At 41.1% G+C, this 23,639-nt stretch overlaps 1 protein-coding gene across 8 annotated transcripts in view; it reads left to right on the plus strand.

Moving 5' to 3' along the window:
* Positions 1-23,639, plus strand: part of NUP214 (nucleoporin 214) — a 97,278-nt gene that overhangs the window by 37,544 nt on the left and 36,095 nt on the right. For all 8 annotated transcript variants that reach the window (XM_008535421.2, XM_070595248.1, XM_070595249.1 and 5 more), the window contains exons 22-26: positions 4,335-4,595; positions 5,434-5,595; positions 7,706-7,805; positions 19,993-20,068; positions 21,917-21,995. In XM_008535421.2, coding sequence (XP_008533643.2) covers positions 4,335-4,595; positions 5,434-5,595; positions 7,706-7,805; positions 19,993-20,068; positions 21,917-21,995 — 678 coding nt within the window. The remainder of the gene's footprint in view (positions 1-4,334; positions 4,596-5,433; positions 5,596-7,705; positions 7,806-19,992; positions 20,069-21,916; positions 21,996-23,639) is intronic.

Raw genomic sequence — 23,639 nt, forward strand, 5'->3', positions numbered from 1 at the left:
GCCTTTCAAATTTAGTTATACTGTCTACCTGGAATTGATTTCTTTTAACAACTTTATTGAGGTATAATTTACATATTATAAAATTCACCTGTTGTAAGTGTACCATTTGACTTTTGGTAAATTTACAGAATTTTATAACCAGCTCCACATTCCAGTTTTAGAACATTTCCATCACTTAAAAAGTTTCCTCGGGGCTGGCCTGGCAGCACAGCGGTTAAGTGCGTATGTTCCGCTTCTATGGCCCAGGGTTCACTAGTTCAGATCCCGGGTGCGGACCTACACACCGCTTGTCAAGCCATGCTGTGGTAGGCGTCCCACATATAAAGTAGGGGAAGATGGGCTCGGATGTTAGCTCAGGGCCAGTCTTCCTCAGCAGAAAGAGGAGGACTGGCAGCAGATGTTAGCTCAGGGCTAGTCTTCCTCAAAAAAAAAAAAAGTTTCTTCATGCTTGTTTGTAGTTGGTCCTTATTCTGCTCCCCAGCAACCACTGATCTGTTTTCTTTCTCTGTGGCTCTGCCTTTTTAAGAAATTGCATATAAATTGAATCAGATGTAGTCTTTGGTTTGGCTTCTTTCACTTAATGTAATATTTTTGAGGTTCACTCATGATGCATAATATGTATCAGTAGTTCATTCCTCTTTTTATTGCTGAATAGTATTCCATTGTATAGATAGACCATAATTTGTTTATACTGTTTTGAATTGACTTTTGCATATGATATAAAGTGTGACTCGTGTCATTTTTTTGTATTTAGGTATCTGATTGTCCCAACACTGTTTATTGAAAAGACAGTTTTCCTCCCTGTTAAGCAGCCACCTTTGTAATAAATCAGTTCTCCTTATGTGTTTAGATCTGTTGGTCCCATACACTGGTTAGAAACCACTGCTACCACGCTGCCTTAATTAACTGGTGCTAAAATAAGTCTGAATACTGTTCTTTTTCTAGATCCTAAAGTTATGCTGTCCAATACGGTTGCCTATTTAAATTTAAATTAATAAAAATTAAATAAAGTTAAAAACTCAGGCAGTTGCAGTAGTCACATTTTAGGCGTGCAGCAGGCACATGTGACTAGCGGCTGCTGTAATGGCAAGCGCGGATATTGAACACGTCATCATTGCAAACGGTTCTACAGTCTAGAGGAGGGGTTGGCAACCTTTTTTTTCTTAAAGGGCAGGATAGTAAATATTTTAGGCTTTTCGGCCCTGTGGGTTCCATTTTACCTGCTCACCCTCTGCCCTTGCAGTAGAAGAGCAGCCACAGATGGTCTGTAGGCACATAGGCATGTTGTAGTTTGCTCACCTGTGGTCTAGAGGGTTTTGGCTCTTCTTGGTATTTTCCATTTCCATATTGATATTAGAATTATCTTACTAAATTCTACCCCTCAAAGAATAGTTGAGAGTTTGATTGGGATTATCTTGGCTCTCTAAATGGCCTTGAGAGAATTGACACTTGTACAGTGTTGATCTTTCAACTCCTAAACATGGTATATGTTTATTTAGGTCTTTAATTTTTCTTGATGTTTTCTGCATGGAAGACATGCACATCTTTTGTTAGATTTATTCCTAAGAGTTTAATATTTTTGATGCCCTTAGAATGGTGGGGTTTTTTTCTTAAATTTCATTTCCTGTTTTGCTTTATGTTAGATGTGGTATGTAGAAATATATTAGATCTTTTGCATGTTGACAAATCCAGCATCCTGGGCTAAACTCATTTACTCAAGTAATATGTCTGTAGCTATTTCTTGCAATTATATCCTCTATGGCTACTAATGCTTTTGTTTCTGCCTTTTCAGTCCTTTTATTTATTTTTCTTACCTTATTTCACTGGCTAGGACCTCCAAGGCAGAGCCCAGTAAAAGTGGTGATTGGGCAACGTTTCCTTGATCTCAAAGAGAACACTTTCAGTTCACCGTAAGCTGCAAGGTTTGCTGCATCTATGGAGGTGATCGTGATTTCTGTCTTTTTTTGGCTCCCTATTAATGTGGCTTTCTGCCTTTCCTAATCTGAGCTAGCATTTAAGCAGAATAAGATTCTTTGGGTTTCAGTAGGGCCCCCTTTCTAATGCCAGGAAGGTAGCTGCATCCTTGGTTGCAGCAGACAGCAGCACATGTTAGCTGTGGAGGCAGCACCATTGGGAGAGTAAGCCGTCCGGGCTCCTGGCCTCTGCGGGTGAGCATGGTCTTTACAACTTTAAGTTGATGGATTTCCTTCCACCCAAAGCCAGTGAATTGTATCAGAAAGATAAGAAAGGAAACTGAGAAAACCTCAGCTTATATCACCGTTTGGAAGTTACATAGTTAGATGTCAGTTTCTCTCTCTGTTCAGTTCGTGGAGGTAATGAGTCTGAGTCATCTTTTGTTGCTACTAACTCTCAGAAAGTAGGATGTTAGAGAAATTATTGAGAGCAGTGTGGCCCTGAGCGAATGTGGGATTTGAATTTGTTTTCTGTGGATGCTATAACAAATTATCACAAACTTAGTGGCTTAAAACACTGCCTATTTATAATCTCAAAGTTGTGTGGCTCAGAAGTCCAGGTGCAGCGTGGCTCAGCTGGGTCTTTGCTCAGGGCTCACAGGCTGAAGTCAAAGTGTTGGCTGGGCTGAGCTCTCATCTGAAGGCTCTGGGGAAGATTTCACTTCTAAGCTCATGGGAGGTGTTGGCAGAATTAAGTTCCTTGCAGCTGCAGGGCTGAGGTCCTCGTTCCCTTGCTCTGTACTCCCAGCCGCCTTCATCCACACGTCAGCAACAGCACCTTGAGTCCTTCTTGTGCTGAAGATCTGTGACTTCCTCTTGTTGCTTCATTTCGCTGCCTTTAAGGGCTCATGAGACTGTATGTTGGGCCATTCTGGGTAATCCAGGGTAACCGCTTTGTTAAGGTCAACTGATTAGTAACCTTAGTTATGTCTACAAAATCTCTTGCCATCTAATGTGACCTTCTAACATAATAGAACCTTGGGTGTGGCACCACAAGCAAAGGTCATGGGGCCAAAATTCTGCCTAGCACAGGGTTCAGTCTTATGTAACAGAGTGTTGTTAGGAACATGGTCTTTCACGTCAGATACAACCAGGTTTGAATTCTGGCTCCACCACTTACCAGCTTCGTGACCTTGGGCAAATTACTTAGCCTTTCTAGGCATTAACCATAGAATCAGATCGTAGCAGTTTCTAATTTATAGGATAATTGTGAGGATTAAATGGGATAACGTCTATAGACGCTTTGTGCAACACCTGGCACCAGGTAAATTCTCAATAAATGTTAACTGCGGTTTTACCAGGGGTGTTGGTGTTTTATGAATGGAATTTGTAAGTGACATTGCACCATATTTACTTACATCAAAATAATCTGGTACAGTGCTGTCCCATAGAACTTTCTGCAGTGGCAGAAATGTTTTGTATCTGTGCTAATGTCGTAGTCAGGTGCCTGTTGAGCACTTGAAATGTGGCTGGTGCTACTGAGGATTTGAAGTTTTCATTTATTTCAATTATTTTTAACTTCAGTAGCCGCAAGTGGCTAATGGCGACCAAAGTGAGCAGTGCCGCCCCAGTGGCAGCCCTCGCACGTGGCGTGGTTTGCATTTGCTTATATCACACTTACATGTGACATAAAATCTTGCAGGGTGATCTGCCTGTAGGAGAGACAACTATTAGCAATGCTTTTAAATAACTTGAGGAGAAAGGGCTAGGTTTTTTTTGTTTGGTTTTGCGTTTTTCCAGTATACCAGCAGTAGCGTACGTTCGAAAATTCATGGTAGAAAGTAAAATGGCAGAAAGCCTTATTTCATAGTTTATAGAAGGGAAAAAACAGGTAAGGTCAGCATTAATTTCAGTGATTTTTTTAACCTAATTGTCTGAATCAGAAGAATCATTAGATTTATCTGGAAATGTCTGAGACAGGCCTGAGGACTCTGCTTTTTCCGGTTTGCGTTAGGCCTGTTCTTGGAAGTTTATTGTTGGAAAGTGACAGCAGTGGCGTGACGGTTGACTCTGCTGTGGGAGCTTGTCTCTTACTTTGCTGATAGGTTATTATTCTGTCTGTGAGACCTCGGGTGAGGTCTCGAGGCCTCCTGCTTTTACACCAGTGTTCATTCCATCTCACATGTCACGTTTTTTTGTTTGACAGTCAAAATGTTCTTGTCCTACACAGCTCAGTTTTTCAAAGCCCCATTGGAGCAAAGACCCAAAACCATCTTTGTTGATATTGCACAGCAGCTGCTTCCACTTAAAATAAGTAATAATTAAATCGTTTTACAAATTGGATATTCTCTATTGACAGTGAAAATGACACAGCTTTTGGACTTGCTTTGAGTTGTCTAACTTGTGTTTTGGGCTTTGTAGCGAGCCTGTCTCGGTCAGCCTTCCTGTCTCAGAGATATTATGAAGACTTGGATGAAGTCAGCTCCACGTCATCCATTTCCCAGTCTTTGGAGAGTGAAGACACACGGACATCCTGTAAAGACGATGAGGCAGTGGTCCAGGTCCCTCGGCACGCCCCCGTGGTTCGCACTCCTTCCATCCAGCCCAGTCTCTTGCCCCAGGCGGCTCCTTTTGCTAAATCTCAGCTGATTCACGGTTCACCTGGTGGGATGGGAGCTTCGAGTAAGTAAACTATGAAACAGGAAACTTTTTCCCCTATTAGGTTTCTACTCATGAAGGAATTACAACTGAGTTTTATACTATCACACCAATAAGTTGTTGGTTCCAGCTCATTTCTACTATTATTCTAGAAGTTAGAAGACTAATTCAAAAGAGGTGTTCCCCTTGAAAGCATTTGGTAGAACATTGTGAGGAAGAAGAGGCTCTTCCAGGTTCACACTGTCACAGCTTTCCTGTTGAGTCCAGCCTGTGTCTTTTTAAACAGGTCTTTTTAAGGGTAAAAGGAGGAGGCTGTTTGTCTCCATATAAAGCAACAGCCACACTGAGCCTTTCAAATCCTAGCTCATTTCAGCTCAATTTGTAGCCATATTCTGCCTTGAAGCTCAGCAGCTGCAATGCTCATTTGCAGTTATTGGCTCACTAAAGTGACCTGTATTTTGCTGTCACACTTTCAGTTCAGAGTGTCAGGACTTTGCACTGACGTGACTTCTAACAGAACAAACATGAGCGTGAGGTCCTGGAATGGAGAGATTTTATAAGAGGAGAGCAGGGAATTGATCTATATTGGTATAAAAGGTGTATCTTGATCAGTATCAGAGGAAATGATTGTGTAAAGTATTTTGGCTGATAGAGGTGGGCAGGCAAATTTCATCTGGCCTCTTTGAAAATATATAGGTGCCAGCCTGTCAGTTTACCGGTACTTTTCTATGTGCGTTAATGCTTAAGGATTTTTAATCTTAGCATTTTCCCTGCAACTTAACCTGGAGAATTTACCATTTTAACTTTTGTGTATTCCCCTTGTCTGACCCACTCTCTTACTTAGTTTTTCTTTTTCCCTCAGTGTCTACGTCTGGTAATAAAATTATTCCTCAAGGGGCTGACAGCACAATGCTTGCAACAAAAACCGTGAAGCATGGTGCACCTGGTCCTTCCCACACCATCCCAGCACCCCAGGCAGCCGCCGCTGCAGCTTTGAGACGGCAGATGGCCAGCCAGGTGCCAGGTAAAAACTGCACCCCGCACCTAGGCAGGACTGACTGTGAGGGGGCGAGTCACAGGCCAGGACTACAGGTGCCGTGAAACAGCGGACTCTCTCTGCTGCCCTTCAGAAGAGAGGACTGATGTGGCAGCACTCTCCTCTGTTTTGGGAGAGAGTTCCAAGAAAGCAGAAGCTGAAACTTTTTCCTTTCAAAGGGAGGTATTAGATCTGCCACATTTGGTTAAGTAGGAAATCAGTGGGGGTTTTTTTTGATAAAATTGATAGGCTTTAAGCCCAAAATTAATCTTTGCAATTAGATCACCTAATAACATGAGAATTGTCTCATAGTCTCTTACGGATCCCAGCCACCCTGTGAGGTGGTGCTGGCAGTTTGCCTGTTTTGCTTTTGCATTGTGTAAGGTGCAGAGAGGTGAAGGTTATGCGAGCAGTAAGTAGCAGAACCCACGCTCCAGCCTGTGCTCTTTCTCTTGCGTCACAGCTCTTTGTTAAGATTGCAAACTTAGCCTTTCCGGACAGAGGCTCGAATGAGCTGATCAGCACTTGCATTTGTCGATGTTTGTGGCTATCCAAAATTCTCTCCAGCAGGATTCTAGGTGGTTGGCCTCAAGGCCTGCAGTTATCACTAGTTATCAGTTTGTTCAAGCCAGTGGCTCTCAGCCAGAGGCTGTTTTATCCCGTCCCCCCAACAGTTGGTAATGCTGTCAGCATTTAGTTGGTAGAGGCCAGGAATGCTACAAAAAAAATCTTAAAATGCACCAGACACCCCCACAACCAAGGATTATCCAGCCCCCGAGCGTCAGTAGTACCAAGGTTTAGAAACTCTGCTGTAAATATTTTTGTTTTAGTGAATAAAACTTTTTAGTCTTATCACTGCTTAGAACACTATCAATTTAGACAGTTCTTTTTAAAAGACTAAATAAAAAGACATGGTGGTTGGTTTTAGACAAAAAAGAATTACTGTTATATACAGCAATAAATGATTTCTAAGAAAAGTTCAAGTATTAGAATGCTTATTAAGGCATCTAGAATAGATATAAAAGAGCATAAACAAGATAACTTTTTTAAGTACCTTTGAGCCTTCTGAAGAAATAGAATCCTTTGATGTTTTCTTTAAGTATTACTTGGACCGAGCAGTCTTGGCATTGTGCTGAACAGGCCCAGATCAAGCTGATTGAGTCGGTTATTTATAAACTGAAAGTCTGCCAGGACTTAGGATTGTTCCACTCTCAGCAGGAGGCAGTGTGAGCTCTGCTGTCATTTTGGAGGCAAGATTTTCGAAGGCGCAGGCCCCTTTGAATGTGAAAGATGAGATATGTGTGGTCATGGCACGGTGTCTCTGCAGGAGGGAGTGAAAGCGTTCCACCTGGGCTACAGCTTTCACCTTTGCCAGAAGCATGCTAGAGAGATCTAAGAGCTTTGCTCACACCTTCTTAATAGTTAATTATAAAATGTTGGTAAGGCTCGGAATGCAGTTTTAAATTGTAGGACACAGAAAAAGAGATGTGAAAGCTGACGAGCCTAAGATAGATAGACAGGCGTCAGTCAGCCCCTGTTGCCACTCCGTAGTTCAGGCCGCTTGGCCTCTTCCTCCCTTGTCCAAGCTCCAGTTTCCACATTTTCCTCCTTGTGTTTGTCTTACCAAGCCATGAGCTCCTTTAGAGAAGAAGCTATATGTTAGACATTTTTTGTGTTCCCAGCGCCTAACAGAGTCTGGCAGTAATAGGCTCATATGAAAGAATGGACGGACGGACGGACGGCAGAAATGCTTAGTCTGAATGCTGCTACTCCTCTAGTCTGTCTGCTGTTTTCCAGGATGAGCCTACAACGTGACAGGATATCTTAGCTCTGCTCTGTGAAAGCTGGCAGGGAGTTCTTTATCCCTAAACTAGTATATTTTATTAAATTGCATGAAGCCTTATCCCATAATCTTTACGAATGGAGTATGCCAGGTGTCCATTCAACACAGTACAGCAGAACTGCCTAGCGTAGGTTTCCTTTATGTAGTAAGATTGTGTTCTGCGTGAGTTTGTGTCCTGGTTATTGCCATCTAGTTGGCCAGAAGTTTTGATCCTTAACGGCAATTAATATGCCTCTCTCTTGTCTATTTAAATAGCTGTGAGTACTTTGACTGAATCAACTTTGAAGAATGTCCCTCAAGTGGTCAATGTGCAGGAATTGAAGAATAATCCTACACCCCCTTCTGCGGTGATGAGGTATGAATGGTGCTACTTTTCAGTTTCAGCCACTGAATGATTCTGCAATAGCGAGGCCCTGCCTGCAGGGAGCAGCATTGCTGCTGTCACAGTGTGACTGCCTGCAGAGCTTTAGGTTACAAGAGGGGTAGACACAGCTAATCTTAGGTATGTAAGTGGATTTTTGGGAGATTGTCTTCTTCAACTTGCCAGTAACTGTTGCCTCATAAACCATTAAAGTCTGTCTTGGTGATGCATACTCAGTGTGCGTCTGCCGTGAGTAAGTCTGCATGTGGTACACATTAGGGTTATTAAGTTGCATGTAGGGGGTGATTTTTTTTTTTTTAGTACTCTTTGGGTTCCAGAGATGATGCTTCAGTTCTAATGAAGACTGTGGAGTCTTAAAACTCAGTGGTGATCTTGAGACTGACAGTTTCTTCCCTCACTTCCTCTCTCCAGGCATTTCTGTTCTTTCAAATTTCTTTTGCCTTTTGTATGAAAAAACAGTCTTTTAAAAGGCAGGGCTCTGTTTGGGGACTTCGAGCTTCCCTTCCATGCCTTATTTGAAAGCTGGATCATTGCTGCCGGAGCTTCCTTTTCTTTAGTCGGAATGTGTGTTTAGAATTCAAGGCACTGCCTCCCTCCCACTGTCCTGGACGGCACAGTCCAGAGACTGTGCCTGGGCTCTGTTCTGTGTGTTCTGTGGCCGTGATCTCTTTAGTCCAACCCCACCTCCCCTGTGGCACAGGAAGGAGTTGAGGGCCGGTCCTCAGTCTGAATGGAGGGAGCACGAGAGCCAGTGTCGCGCAGGGAATGAGTGTCTAGTGTCCGTGATTAGTTCAGCCACAAGACGAGCAGCCAGAGACCTCGTGGTTTTTCCATATCATGCCCACCCTCTGCCACCCCCACGGAGCGGGCCTGCTCACTCGTCTGTTTTGGCTTTATCGAGTGGCCCTGCTTCACTAGTCTGCTGGCCTTCTCTTTTTCCCACATTGGTCCATTTATCAACACTGCCTGTTCCAGGAATTTCTCAGTTATCTCAGGGCCACTCTAACAGCCAAAACCAAGCCTACCCACTTTCCTATCTTGTAGTGACCTTGAAGCTTTGGTATGCTGTTTAGACCAAGATGGCATTTGTGGTTGTCGCAAACTTCTCAAGGGAAAGAACCATGTATTAAAGTTTGGGGATGGTGGCCAGATTCCGAGTGTGGGGAAGGCAAAGAAAAGCCGCTGAAAGGCAGAATATTACACAAGACAGGAAAGTGCAGCTTAATGGTGAGAGAAACTTGGTCTGGTATGTCTGAGATGTTTTAGCCATTAACCGTGCGTGAGAAGCGCCTCTTGGGGATTGCACTTCGCCTTTCTTCCAGCTTTGTTTCCGTCAGAGGCCTCATCTGAGCTGAGCTGCGATGAGGGCTTTGTTAGAGGAGCAATTCTGAGTTTGCCCTTTTTTCTGACTTAAGAAAAATAGACACAAAAGTTAAAAAGGAATCTTGAAGAAATTTTCTTTTCCTTTCCCCACAGAGTTGGACTCTGGCAGAGTTGTTTAACTTGTATGCCCAGTCTGGTGCCTGGAATGTCTTTTTTTAATAACTGCTTACTGAATAATAGGTAAATGCTAAGCATAATTGATAAATGGAAATTGGTATTTACCACCTCCCCCAGTAAGAAAGCTTGAGAGGGAAATCTGTTCATTATATATATGTTATATATATGTGTTCATTATAAAATTACTTTCAGATTCTGTTAAACAGTAGTTTTCTGAGTGTGTTTTAAGTATTTAATTTTGTGTTTAACTTTCTCTGAGTACTATCTTATAGAAAATTTATTATAAGATGAGCTTACATATTTCTGCCGTTGATATATCGGATGTTCATTGGCTCATCCATCATATTCATTGACTAACTGTCCTGTTTTAAAGAAGAAGATTTATAGGCAAACCATGGCTATTGAGACTCCTCTCCAGTGTGCCTAGTCACTTGATTCAGCAGATTCTTACGGAGCCTCTGCTGTGAGCACGACACTGCCCTGGGTGTTAGGGTACAGCAGTGAATAAGACATCCCATGTGCCTGCTTTTGGGGCACTTCTACTTTAGCGAGGAGACAGCTGCTAAACTGCCAGTTGCACCAGCAATTATTTGAGTGCAGTATGGTAAGTTCAGCGAGGGAGAAGTACAAGGTGCTGAGAAAGCACATAGTGAGGCAATCCGATGGAGTCCGGGGGTGACAAGAAGGTTAGTAAGGAAAAGATGGTTTAGCTGAAAGGTGAACAGTGAGCAGAAGTTGCGAGGCGGAGCGGAGAGGAGAGTGTTCTGGACAGAGGGTGCAGGATGTGTGAAAGCCCACACCTGGGAGAGAGCAGAGCATGTTCGAGGTGAAGTTGAAAGAAGGCCCGAATGGCTAGAGACCTGGCAGGAAGTGGAGTGTGAAGAAGTGGGGCCGAATGAGGTTAGAAATGAGGTGGGATTTTTGGTTTATCTTGTTTGTTTTTACCAGAATACGCCAGACACAGCATTCCTTTCAGAAATTTTGGCATTCGTCTATTCTTTCAGCAAATACTCAGTGAGCACTTTCTGTGTGCCACACACTGTTGTAGGTGCTGGGGATAGAGCAGTTAGCAAAACAGACTCCCCACACCCCCAAAAAAGCCCTGTCCTTGTTAGTCACAGAGAGACAACGATAAGTGGAGTAAATAAGTAAAATATAACTTTTTAGATGGTCATAGGTATGATGGAGAAAACTAAAGTAGGGAAGGGTTTAGGGACAGTTGTCTGGGTGTGGGTTACAATTTTAAATAGAGTGGCCAAGGAAGGCTCTTCTCACACATGGTTAATGGCTGAAATACCTCAGAAACACCAGACCATGTTTCTTTTACCATTAAGCTGGATTTTCCTGTCTTATGTAATATTCTGCCTTTCAGTGGCTTTTTTTTTTTCCTGAGGAAGATTTGCCCTGAGCTAACATCCACTGCCAGTCTTCCTCTTTTTGTATGTGGCCATCTGTCAGCATGGTCACTGACAGATGAGTGGTGTAGGTCTGAGACTGGGAGCTAAACCCAGGCCACCAAAGCGGAGTGTGCCGAACTTAACCACTAGGTCACTGGGGCTGGCCCCTCAGTGGCTTCTGACACTTGACATTTGAGTAAAGAGAGCAGGTCTCAGGAATATCCTAAGGAAGAAAGCCCCAAGCCCGGGGCCTGTAGTGGGGGCGTGTCTGGCAGATTCAAGAAAGAGCCAAGCAGCCCCTGGTGGCTGGAGCAAGAGGGAGAGCACCCAGAGATGCGGTCAGGGAGTAGGACCGGGGCAGGTGTGGCATGTAGCATCTCCTAAGCCTTGGCAGGACTTGGCTGACCATTGGATTTTTTGAGCAGTTAAGTAACCTGATCTGATTTAGTTTGTTTTTTTTAACTAAAGCAATTTTTTAAAAATTGAGGCATAATTTACGTATAGTAAAATTTACATTTTTTGCTATAAAATTCTGTGTCCTTTGATAAATGCAAATAGTTATGTAAACCTATGGTTTTAGCAGGAAGCTTCTGGTTCTTATAATCAGAGTTGATCAAAAAGGCTAGAGTTAGGAATGGTAGAAACAGGTAGAACAGGAAGCTTTTGCTTATTTTTTATTGTGGTAAAATATATATATATATATAAAACAAAATTTGCCATTTTAGCCATTTTTAAGTGTACAATACAGTGACATTAAGTACACTTACAGTATTGTGTAACTCTCACAACTATCCGTTTCCAGAGCTTTTTCGTTGTCCCAAACAGAAACTGTGCCCATTAAACAATAAGTCACCACTCCCCACTTCCCTCCCTTTGCATCTGGCTTATTTCACTGGAGTTTTTAAGGTTCATCCATGTTGTGGCATGTGTCAGAATTTCATTCCTTTTATGGCTGAATAATACTCCACTGTATATATATATATGCGCTATTTTACTTACCCATTCATCTGTTGATGGACACTTGGGTGTTTCCCCCTCTTGGCTATTGTGAATAATGCTACAGGAAACATTGGGGTACAAGGATCTGTTTGAGACCCTACTTTCAGTATTTTGGGTAATGTTTTAGGAGTGGAATTGCTAGATCATATGGTAATTCTGTGTTTAGCTTTTTGAGCTAAACATAGTTTACACGATTTTCCAAAGCAGCTACACCTTTTTACTCTCCCATCAGTAAAGTATGAGGGTTCTAGTTTCTCCACATCCTCAGCAGCATTTCCTCTCGTCCATCCTTTTGATTACAGCCATCCTAGTGGGTGTTAAGTGGTATCTTATTGTGGTTTTGATATGCATTTCCCTAATGACTAATGATGTTGGGTGTCCTTTCATGTGCTTATTGATCATTTCTGTCTTCTTTGGGGAAATGTCTGTTTAGATCCTCTTCCCGTTTTTTAATTGAGTTATTTATCTTAATTGTTGAGGTGTAAGATTATGTATATAATCTAGATTCAAATCTCTTACCAGATATTTGATTTGCAAATATGTCCTTCCATCGTTTGGTTAGTTTTCACTTTCTTGATAGTGTCCTCTGAAACCCAAAAGTTTTTGTTAGGGGGCCACCCCATGGCCGAGTGGTTAAGTTCGCACACTTCGTTTCAGCAGCCCAGGGGTTCAGCGGTTCAGATCCTGGGCGTGGATATGGCACTGCTCATCAGGCCATGCTGAGGTGGCATCCCGCGTGCCACAATTAGAAAGATCCACAACTAAAAATAAACAAGTATGTACTGGGAGGGCTTTGGGAAGAAAAAGGAAAAATAAAAATCTTTAAAATAAGTTTTAAAAAGTGTTGGTTTTTTTTTTAAAGATTGGCACCTGAGCAAACATCTGTTGCCAATCTTTTTTTTTCATCACTCCTTCTTCTTCCCCTCCAAGCCCCCCAGGACATAGTTCTATATTCTAGTTGCGAGTGCCTTTGATTGTGTTATGTGTGATGCCGCCTCAGCATGGCCTGATGAGTGGTGCCATGTCTATGCCCAGGATCCGAACTGGTGAAACCCTGGGCCACCGAAGTGGAATGCGCGAACTTAACCACTCAGCCACAGGGCCGGCCCCAAAACAGAAAAGTTTTCAATTTTGGTGGAATTCAGTTTATTTTTTCTTTTTGTTGCTTGTGCTTTAGATGTCGTATTTAAGAAACCATTGCCTTAGTCCAAGGTCGTAAAGACTTGCACTTATGTTTTTTCCAGGTTTTATAGTTTTAGCTCTTACATTTAGGTCTTTGATCCATTTTGAGTTAATTTTTGTAGCTAGTGTGATATTGTGGTCCAACTTCATTCTTTTCCATGTGGATATCCGGTTGTCTCAGCACCATTTGTTGAAAAGGTTCTTTTCCCCCACTGAATTGTCTCGGTACGCTTGTCACATTGATTGGTTTTTTAATGTTAAATCAATCCTTGGTAATGGTGCATTGCCGTTTTTTATACATGGTTGGATTCAATTCACTAAAATTTTTAAGAATTTTTGAGTCTATCTTAATGAGGGATATTGGTCTGTAGATTTTCTTTTCTTGTGATGTCTGTTTGATTTTGGTATCAGAATAATGCTGGCCTTATAGAATGAGATGGGAAGTGTTCCTTCCTCTTCAATTTCCCAGAAGAGTTTATATAGATTTGTTATTATTTCATCCTTAAATGTTTGGTAGAATTCACTGATGAAGCCATCTGGGCTTGGAATTTTCAGTTTCTTTAGAAGATATAGGATTGTTCAGTTTATCTACTTCTTGAGTGAACTTTGGTAGTTTGTGTCTTTCAAAAAATTTGTCCATTTCATTTGAGTTGTCAAATTTACTGGCACAAAGTTTTTTGTAATAGTCCCTGATTATTATCCTTTTAACATGTGTAGAATTCATAATGATTTCACTTCCTTCTTTCCTGTTAGTGGTAATTTGTCTTTTTTTTTTTTTCTTGATCCATCTAGCTAGAGGTTTATCAATTTTATTAATCTCAAAGAACCAGCTTTGGTTTCATTGATATTTTTTTTTCCCTAATATTTTTCTACTTGATATTTATTATTGTATTTTGCTGTTTTCTTTGGGTTTATTTACTCTTTCTACCATAGAAAGCTAAGATCATTTTAAGGTAGAAGCTAAGGTCATTGATTTGAGACCCTTCTTTTCTATATAGGCATCTGAAGCTATAAATTTCCCTCTAAGAATTGCTTTGGCTACATCCCACAGATATTGAATATTGTTGTGTTTTCATTTTCATCCACTTCAGAATACTTTTGGGGGCCGGCCCGGTGGTGCAGGGGTTAAGTTCACACGTTCTGCTTCTCGGCGGCCCGGGGTTCACCAGTTCAGATCCCAGGTAGGGACATGGCACCGCTTGGCAAAAAGCCATGCTGTGGTAGGCATCCCATGTATAAAGTAGAGGAAGACGGCCTGGGATGTTAGCTCAGGGCTGGTCTTCCTCAGTAAAAAGAGGAGGATTGGCAGTGGTTAGCTCAGGGCTGATCTTCCTCAAAAAACAAAAACAAAACAAAACAAAATACTTTTCAATTTATCTTTCTCTTTTTTTATATACCTGTGGGTTTATTTTAAAGTATTATTTAGAAATAATTGAACATTTTCTAGATATCTTTTTGTTAGTGATTTTTAATTTAATTCCATTGTGGTCAGAGAACATGCTTTGTATGACCTTATTTCTTTAGATTCGTTGAGACTTTATGACCGAGAACTGAGATCAGCAAGATTATTCTTAAAGGGCCAGATAGGAAATATTTTAGGCTTGCAGGACATGTGGTCTCTGTCTCCACTACTCCATTCTGCCTTTGTAGCCTGAATGCAGCCATAGACAATATGTAAGTAAATGGGAATGGCTGTGTTACCGTAAAACTTTACAAAAACAGGCAGCTGACCCTTAGTCTGTAGTTTGCCAGCTCCTGACCTAGAATGTCAATCGTCTTGGTAAATGTTCTGTGTGCTCTTCAAAAGAACATGTATTCTGCTCTTGTTGATTAGAGCGTTCTATAAATGTCAATTAAATGAAGGTGGTCAATAGTGTTGTTCAAGTCTTCTGTGTTCTCAGTGGTTTTCTGTCTACTTGTTCCATCAGTTATTGAGAGTGTGGTTGCTATTTTCAACTGCAGTTGTGGATTTGCTTATTTTCCTTGCAGTTTTATCAGTTTTTGCTTCATGTTGAAGTTCTGTTATTAGTTGCATGAATGTTTAGGATTGTTCTGTTCTTTTAATGAAATGACCCAGTTATCTTTACAAAATGACCCTCTTTATCCTTGCTGAGATTAATTGCTCTGAAATCTACTTTCTCCTATATTAATGTAACTAATCCAGCTTTCTTTGTTGAGTGCTAGTGTGGTATCTTTTTTCCACCCTTTATTTTGAACCTAGTTTGTGTCATTATATTTAAAATGGATTTCTTATAAATAGCATTTAGTTGGGTCTTTACTTTTTTATGCAATCTGACAATCTATGACTTTAAATTGGAGTGCTAGGATTGTTTACATTTAATGTGATTATTGACATGTTTGGCTTTTAACCTACTATATTGCATATGGTAGGTTAAATTTATCCCATTTGTTCCTCTTTATCCCATTTGTTGTTGATTCCATTTTTCCTTTTTCTGCCTTCTTTTGGCTTCTTTTTTATGAGTCTGTTTTATCTTTCTTGTTGGCTTGTTAGCTGTAACTCTGTGTGTTATTTAAGTGGTTGCATTAGAGTTGATAGTATACATCTTTAACTTAAGTACAGTCTGTCTTCAAGTAATGATAGACAACTAAAATATAGTATAAGAGGGGCCGGCCCGGTGGCGCAGCAGTTAAGTTTGCACGTTCTGCTTCGGGGGCCCGGGGTTCACCGGTTCGGATCCCGGGTGTGGACATGGCACCACTTGGCAAGCCATACTGTGGTAGGCGCCCCACATATAAAGTAGAGGAAGATGGGCGCAGATGTTAGCTCAGGGCCAGTCTTCCTCAGCAAAAAGAGGAGGATTGGCAGTAGTTAGCTCAGGGCTAATCATCCTCAAAAAAGAGAAAAATATAGTATAAGAATTTTATAAGAGTATTCTATTCTTCTCTCTCTGCCTTTGTGCTATTGTTGTACATTTTACTTCTCCTTATGTTATAAACCGCATGATATGTTGTTGTAAAGAGCTGATTATCCTTTAAACAGATTAAAAAGAAGAAAACATCTTTTGCCTATCTGTGTAGTTATTGTTTCTGGTGTTTTTCATTCCTTTGTTTAGTCCCAGCTTTCCATCTGGTATGACTTTCCTTCTGCTTGAAGGACTTCTTTAACATTTTCTTCAGGTGGAGATCTGAATTATTTCAGCTTTTGTGTGTCTACCAAAGCCTTTATTTCACCTTTGTTTTTGAAAGATATTTTCACTGAGTAGAGAATTCTAGGTTGATAGTTTTTTCCCCCAATGACTTAAAGATGTTGCCCCACTTTAAAAATAACCTCAGTACTGACCATAACCTTAAAAAACCTTCATCCTTTTATTTTTCTTACTGCAAATGTTCATTGTAGACATTATAAAAAACACAGGTAAAAGAACAAAATTAAAATCAGCTTTATTCTCACCACAAATGTTTAATCACTGTGTGCATGTTTATTCATCTTTATTGTGTTAAAGATTAGTTTTTTAAAGTAAAATTTGAATGCATGCTGCTGTGTAACCTCTTTTTTCAGCTTAATCATGAAACTTAATTGTTAACATTTTCCATGTCATTATAAATTCTTCTTAACAGAATCTCCTGTTTTCCTGTATAATATAAGTCTTTTTCAAAGCTCTAGCGCAGTTCCAATGAAGGTATTTAGCACCTACATATTCATGCAGGAACTGCAGTTTGATTTAGCAGACTTTTAGGTGATATTTTGGAAAATATTTGAATCTTCAAAGAATAAAATTTGCCAGTAGGGCACAGTAGTTGGCAGTTACAGTCTGCAGTGATGGACGTGAGAAACTCCTGCAGATGAACTGAGAGCTTCTCTTTCCTACTGACTGACATTGGGGGGCACCTGTTTGCTGTGCTGCTACCACAAATGCTAAAGTAAATAATTGGGTACATAGATCATTTTGCACACTTGAAGCTGTATCTGTTGGACAAATTCTCAAATACAGGACTGCTGAACTGAAGGAGCTGTCCATATGTGTGTGTAAATATACATGTACGTGTACATATAATCTTGACAATTATTCCCAGACTTCTCTCAGTAGTGCTTGTATCAGTTGTCTCCCACAAGCAATCTATGACTCTCCGCTTCCCCTTGTCTTCGCCTGATCATCAAACTTCAGGGTTACTGCCAACCTGACAGGTGAAAAAAATGAACTGAGAGCATTTGTTTTCAGTAGCCTCTATTATTTTCTTTCTTTTTCTCTCCTGATTTTTTTGTTTCTTTAATTGCTGTTGATAAATAGTCCTGTCTGCTTACTTGCGTCACCTTTATTACCAAAAACTTCGTAGTTCGTTAAATGGTTAACTTTAGTAGCTTTCACAGTTTAGATTCGCTGTGTCAAATATGAATGTATAAAAAGATATGCATGATAATGGTTAGGATTTACCAAAATAGAACGTAACCAAGTCTCTTGTTTTTTAAGCCCTTTAAAATGTTGACATAAGTGAAAGGATGAATAGTTGGCTCCTTCACAGCAGTAGTATGAATATTTACCTCGTTAGAGTTGATTACAGTTTAAGGTGCCACTAAGAAAGGGCCTGGGTGACATTGTAATGCTTCACAGTCGTAACTCAATTTTATAATTGTGTGTAGAGTACACATGCCTAGAACGTGTGTCATTTGTCTGCCTATGTCAGCAAGTAGTGCTGATAGGGTGTGGCAAAAAACAGAGGAAAAAATGACTCTTGTATAATTCAAGATGATGTTTGAAACAGGTTTTTTGTGACATTTTTCCGTGTTCATCGTATTTAATATTTAATTTCTGTCCGAGTGGCCTGGGTGGTGGAGAGTCGGAGGACCTTGGTTCTGTTGGAATCATCTTTCCCAGCAAAGCTGTGTGACTGCCTTACTCATTTCTAAGCAGCCCTCGAGTGCCGCCAGTAATGTAAATGTCATTCGTAGACACATGCAGTGTGTGTCTCTTTGGAGCAGTGTTACAGTGCCATTTTCTGCTTGTGGTCCTTTGATTTTTGTTTTCACTTGTGGAACAGAGCATGTCAAATGAATTTCTGATGATCTCTTTCAGGTTTGTATTGCTCGAAAGTCATCCAAAATATGATAGTTTTGAATTTGGCTTTTCCATCTTCTGTTGAACATTTCTAGCTGTTGATTTCCATTGTTTTGGTTCATGATCATGCGCAAATCTGTGAACGTGTTTATTTGGTAGTATTCTCTTCTCTTCTGTTTGCAGTCTTTTTTTTCTTTTTTTGAGGAAGATTAGCCCTGAGCTAACATCCACCACCACTCCTTCTCTTTTTGCTGAGGAAGATTGGCCCTGAGCGAACTTCCTTGCCCTCTTCCTCTACTTTATGTGTGGGACACCTGCCACAGCATGGCTTGCCAAGCGGTGCATACGTCTGCACCCAGCATCTGACGCAGCAAACCCCAGGCCGCCAAAGCGGAGCACATGAACTTAACTGTTTTGCCACCAACCATCCCGTTTGCACTCTTCCATCATGGTGGATCCGATCTAGTCAGTTGGTCTGATGCTGATTGCGCTGAGCAGCATTTCTCTGCAGGGTTGTCACGTGGCCCGGTGTATGGGTACTGTGAATCCTAATTTGATAGTTTGGGGATTTAGGATACTCAAGAGATTTGTAGCATTATCACAAGTAAATCAAACAGTAATTATACTCAATCTGCCTCGTGCGTGATTTAATTTACCATCATGTCATAACTAAATTTTGGGTGTAAAAAATGTTCTAAAATTCGGTAAGTTGCCGCTTTTATTTTTATTTCTAATTTTTTTTTGCTGGTCTTTGAGAAAGCATGGAAGGTTTTCATTTCCCTTGTGATTCTCTTGCATGCAAACCCTTTCTCTGTCCCAGTGCGCTGTCTGCCCAGGGATTCCTCGGCCCCAGCAGCCTCTCTCGCACAGGCCTGTCTTCTGTCGGAGATTCAGTGGAGGGGAGGGGCCGCTGCCCCTGAGTACCTGCTTGGTGGGACGGCTCGGGGGGCGGGGATGTGTTGCTTCAGAGAGCCGCACGCTTATAGCTTCTTCTATCTTCAGTTAAAAATAAAGGGGCTTTTGTTTCTTGGAAATAACGTCGTTTTTTCTTCTCTCAATTGGTAGTGTTTGTGTGGGAGGGCTCCTGTGTTATTCCAGCAGAGAATCCCGGGGTGCTTGTAAGATTGCTCGCTTGTTGGGTGATTTTGTTCTATGAGGCATGAGCCTATTTTTTCTTTCCTCTTTCAAGTTAATTTTTTGATGGAGAAATATTAATCCTCTATAAATCTTGGGGGAGTTCTGAAAAATAAAAACACATCCTACAGCTCCTGCTGCTATACATAGCGGTCAGAGTAGCTCTGGTCTGAGCACAGGTAAACCCATTGAAAAAATTGTTCCCAGGACCACGAATAGAGCTTTCAGCTGTGATTACATTAAAGAGGTGGGGTTTTTTTTCCTCGCCTATCAACACTAAGTATTGAAACAGCAGGTCCCTGCATTGTGTGTTCGGGGTTGACAGAAGACAGTGAGAGCTCTTTCTACAGAGAATGGATGCACTTTTCACACTGTAGCGAAGGTGCAGGCTGGAAACGGAACGTGGCACATTGACTCTCATGTGCCCACCTGCTGAGCACCAGGCTCTTGGGCACGGTTGCTGTGAGAAGCTGAGACCTCTTCCTTGAGTAACACCTCTGAGCCATATATGCAGCACATTGTGTGCATCCCATAGATCCTGATGAACGTTTTCTCAGGCTTGGAAAAGAGGATCAGGAATTCCTCACGTGGTCCAGAACTAGAGATGGAGTGTAGAGGAGGCGGGGGTGGAGAGGGGTACTCTCCAGATAGAGAAAGATCTACTTCTGAATAGCTAAGACTTTTTTTCTTAGGATTGCAGGAACACAGTAAGTTTTAAAGCCACTGCCGTGACTTTTATGCTAAAGACCCAAATTTGATTTAAACAGTTTATTCTTCTGTCAGAAAAATGTCAAGTGACTGTGGTTAGGGTCCCAGACATATATAGTCTACCTAAAATTGGTATTATTTCTTGGACAGAAGGTTGGCTCAAGGGCGAATGTGATTTTCACCCAGTCATGCCTTTCTCTGGAGTGTCTGCTTTGTATTTTTCAGTTCTTCAGTGCCGTACTCTGCAGCCAAAACACCTCACCCCGTGTTGACCCCGGTGGCTGCTAACCAAGCTAAGCAGGTAACTCATGGATTTTTGCTTTGTAACAGTCATGCAGTGACTGTCTTTGCAACTGAAGACAATACTGTGTTAACTTCTCATTTTGTTTAAATAAACTATGAGTCTAACGAAGACCTGTGATCCTTGCCCTGCAGTTTATGCCAGTCTTGACATAGTGTGTCAGTCAGGGCCTCATTTGGCCATTTGACATTCTGCGTGTAGTAATCTTGAGTCATAATTCCAGTACCTTGCATTTGTATGGAGTATCTGGGTTTGCAATTTACTCGCACTTAACATTATCTTAGTTAACCGATACAACAACCAAGTGCAATAGACAGGTATTTAGCTACGTTTCACTAATGCAGAGGCTGAGGCTCAGGTGACTACTGCAAGCTCACACGGTTAGTAAGTGGTGGAAGCAGAGCTGGAACCAGGTCTTCTCCCTTCTTCCTCTCTTTTGCTTCTTTCACATACCTTTCAGGAGCAGCATTTGGAGAGAGGTTCTCTTGCTTTCTCCTGCAATCTGTTTTTCAGAGCTTGCTTAGTCAGTGATGTTTGTTATGTCTACTTTCAGGCTTTTGCCTGATAAACACTGTCTCTTACAAAAATAGGGTATATAACTGTAGAGGAGGAAGACATTTCCTGTACCCGCTGTGGGTTCTTCTGGCCAGAGAACAAACTAAATTCACGAGACAGAATAACAGGAGAAAATTAAACAAAGCTTTATAACATGTATACATGGGAGAGGCTCAGGCAACCTGAGCAACTCACCAAAATGGCTGAAGCCACCACCTTAAATATCCTCCTCAGCTAAAGACAAAGGATGATGTTGGGGGTGGGGGGAATCAGTTACAGGAGGTTACCAGACAAGTACAGTAAACAAGATGCAGATTTAAGTCCTTGCCTTCCACATTGATAAGAGTTTCTAGAGATAAGTTCATCCCCCTTCTTCCTGGTACAGAGAGGGAGATTCCTTCCTTTACAGGTGGAGATTTCCTTTACAATGTAAATGTCTCTTAACAAGGGGTAACTAAATTCTACTTTTCAGAGTTGCTTTCCTGTCTGCAGTTTTGTAAAAGTAACTAGTCTGAAATAATCCTCACGCCAAAGAGACGTATCTTGGGGTGGCCAATTCCAGTCCCCCACAATATTGTAAACAGTTAAACAATCCAGAAGAAAACTAGGAGATGCCTGAAAGCTTGATCAAGCTGTCTCTGAAGCTTCCTTGAGAAAACCTGGTTTCTCTGCAACTCTTCTGTCTGTCTCTGAGAAAAGTAATTTTAGATTGTGTTGGAGACTGAACATCAGAACTTGCCTGTTGCGCCTTTTCAAACATGGCTCTCTATTCCTCAGTTTGCTGTGACTTAAATGGCATTTAAGCATTTAGTGTTTGGTCACTCTTCTGGAGATTTCTATGTTCACCTTGGAGAACACATGGTAAGGTATGAGTCACGACAAACAAGAGTAAAAGAACAGTGCCTGGAGAGGGATCAGTCAAACTGCTTTGCTTTTTAACCTTAGCATACGTTTATTGAGAGCCGGAACCCATTCTATCCATTTACTTCTTCATTCGTCTGCCAAATACTCCAGTGCAGCTTATGTGCCAGGCACTGAGAAAAGAGCCACAAGCTAGACAGGCATGACTGCTTTCTTGGAGCTTGCAGAATATTACCGCTTCCATCCTCTGATAGGATCTCTTACATATGGTAAGCACTTAAAAATATCGACTTAAATAGAAACTTAAAAAAATTAACCTAAAAAAGTGGTTATGCTTGCTTATTTTAAACTATGTTGTCATTTTACATGTTCCTTTATTCCAGGGAATGGTTAGTGGTTTCATATAAACACGTTGTTTATGTTCTGTTATAGGGGTCGCTAATCAATTCCCTAAAGCTATCTGGGCCCACACCAGCGGCCAGTCACTTGTCATCTGGTGATAAAGCTTCAGGTCAGTTTGCATTTTTGTTTTAGTGTAAATAAAGGTGAAAGAAATGGTCCACAATAGAGTTTATTGTTCTAGATCACAAAGGCAGTTAACATGGGAAATAAGTAAAGAGATATCCAGAAGCCTCAGTTGATGAAGAATCTCCAGGAAGTCAGTGAGCCCTTCAGCAGCGCTGCAGACTTCTGAAATTTGAAAGCAATAGGAGAAGACCTTCCTTTAAATGTTTTTCCTAAAAAGGAGCAAAAGTATTGTCTTTACCTGCCTTGCTGGATGAGCAGGGTTTAGAGAGAAGTGGATTGGAACATTGAACACTCTATTTCTTCTAGTAAAAGGAATGAAAAATTCTCTTGGCTCACAACAACAATTCAAAAGCCGGTAAAACACGGAAAGTAAAACGAATCTGTTACATTGTAAGATCTCAGAGTGGATGTAAGGTCAATATTAAAAGATTTTATGGCTTCACATACTTCCAGCAGTTACTCAAGCATAATATTCTTAATTAAAATTAGTGAGTGCTGTGACCAGGCGTCCCCGGTGCCCAAGCCCACCTGAAGCAGAAACACGCCTGTATGTGTAACCTAATTTTCGTGTGGAGTCTTCGTCAGCATCCCCTTTTGGTGGCTTCTTTTTTATAACCCACTCTTATTTGTCGCGTGTTGCTTTCTGCTTCAAGGGTCTTGTGCTGCCTGCAGTCCTGTGTTTTCACCACACTCTTGGACTCTGGCCTTTATTTTGATTCATGCTCTCAAGTGGGTCTCCAAGTTCAGTCTGTTAGAGATGCTGAGCTTCACACATTAGCAGCCTGCTTTCCATAATCTCTACTCAGTCAGACAATCACTGTCACTTCCTCTGTAATCAGAAGCTTTCTGATTGGATATTGGATTTATCTTCCGTAAATATTCCTTGCACTCAGAAGAAAACCACTGCATAAGCTAAAGTTGTGTTCTGGAATTTGGATTAATGCAGAACTACGGTTGTTATGTAAGCCTTACATGAGAAGGAGATCATAGCACTCCTTGACTGGGATCTAAAGCTTTATATTGAAAGGAAAAATGTAGTGGAATTGTCAGAGAGTTTTGAATTGTTTATTAGATTAAGAAATTTGTTTCCATTTCTGGCTAATATTTTAGAAAAAGTTTTTGGGAGATCACATATCCTAATTTCTTTCAAAGACTTCATCGGCGAGCTTTTTGTCACTCCTGAAGTGAAGAGTCAAGGAAATCTAAGGGAATGCATGTCTTATGCTATTAGCATGACTTGCTTGCAGAGAAGTTTCTCAGGTTCATCCTTCAGTGATGATTTTGAAATATTCTCTCTCATTACTAGGTATTAGCTTCTCTTTTCACTTGCTGGATAATCAAAAGAAAAGAACTTTTTTTGGGTAGGAAAATTTCCCTGAAAACACACTATTTAAAAGTTTGCAAAAAATTTCTTTAGGGAGGAAAAAAGCATTTCTGAAACCTCTATAGAATAGTTGTCTTATTGATTAACACTGGAAATATCTTCGTTGTTTTTCTGATTATAAAACTGTTCCACAGTTTACTGGATACCAGGGGAAAGGTGGGGTGGCCACGAAGGGTGAAGTGGTGCACCTACAACATGACTGACAAACATTAATGTACAACTGAAATTTCACAAGATTGTAAC

The sequence above is a fragment of the Equus przewalskii genome, chromosome 26 (genome assembly GCF_037783145.1).
Source record: "Equus przewalskii isolate Varuska chromosome 26, EquPr2, whole genome shotgun sequence".
Taxonomy (NCBI): Eukaryota; Metazoa; Chordata; class Mammalia; order Perissodactyla; family Equidae; genus Equus; species Equus przewalskii.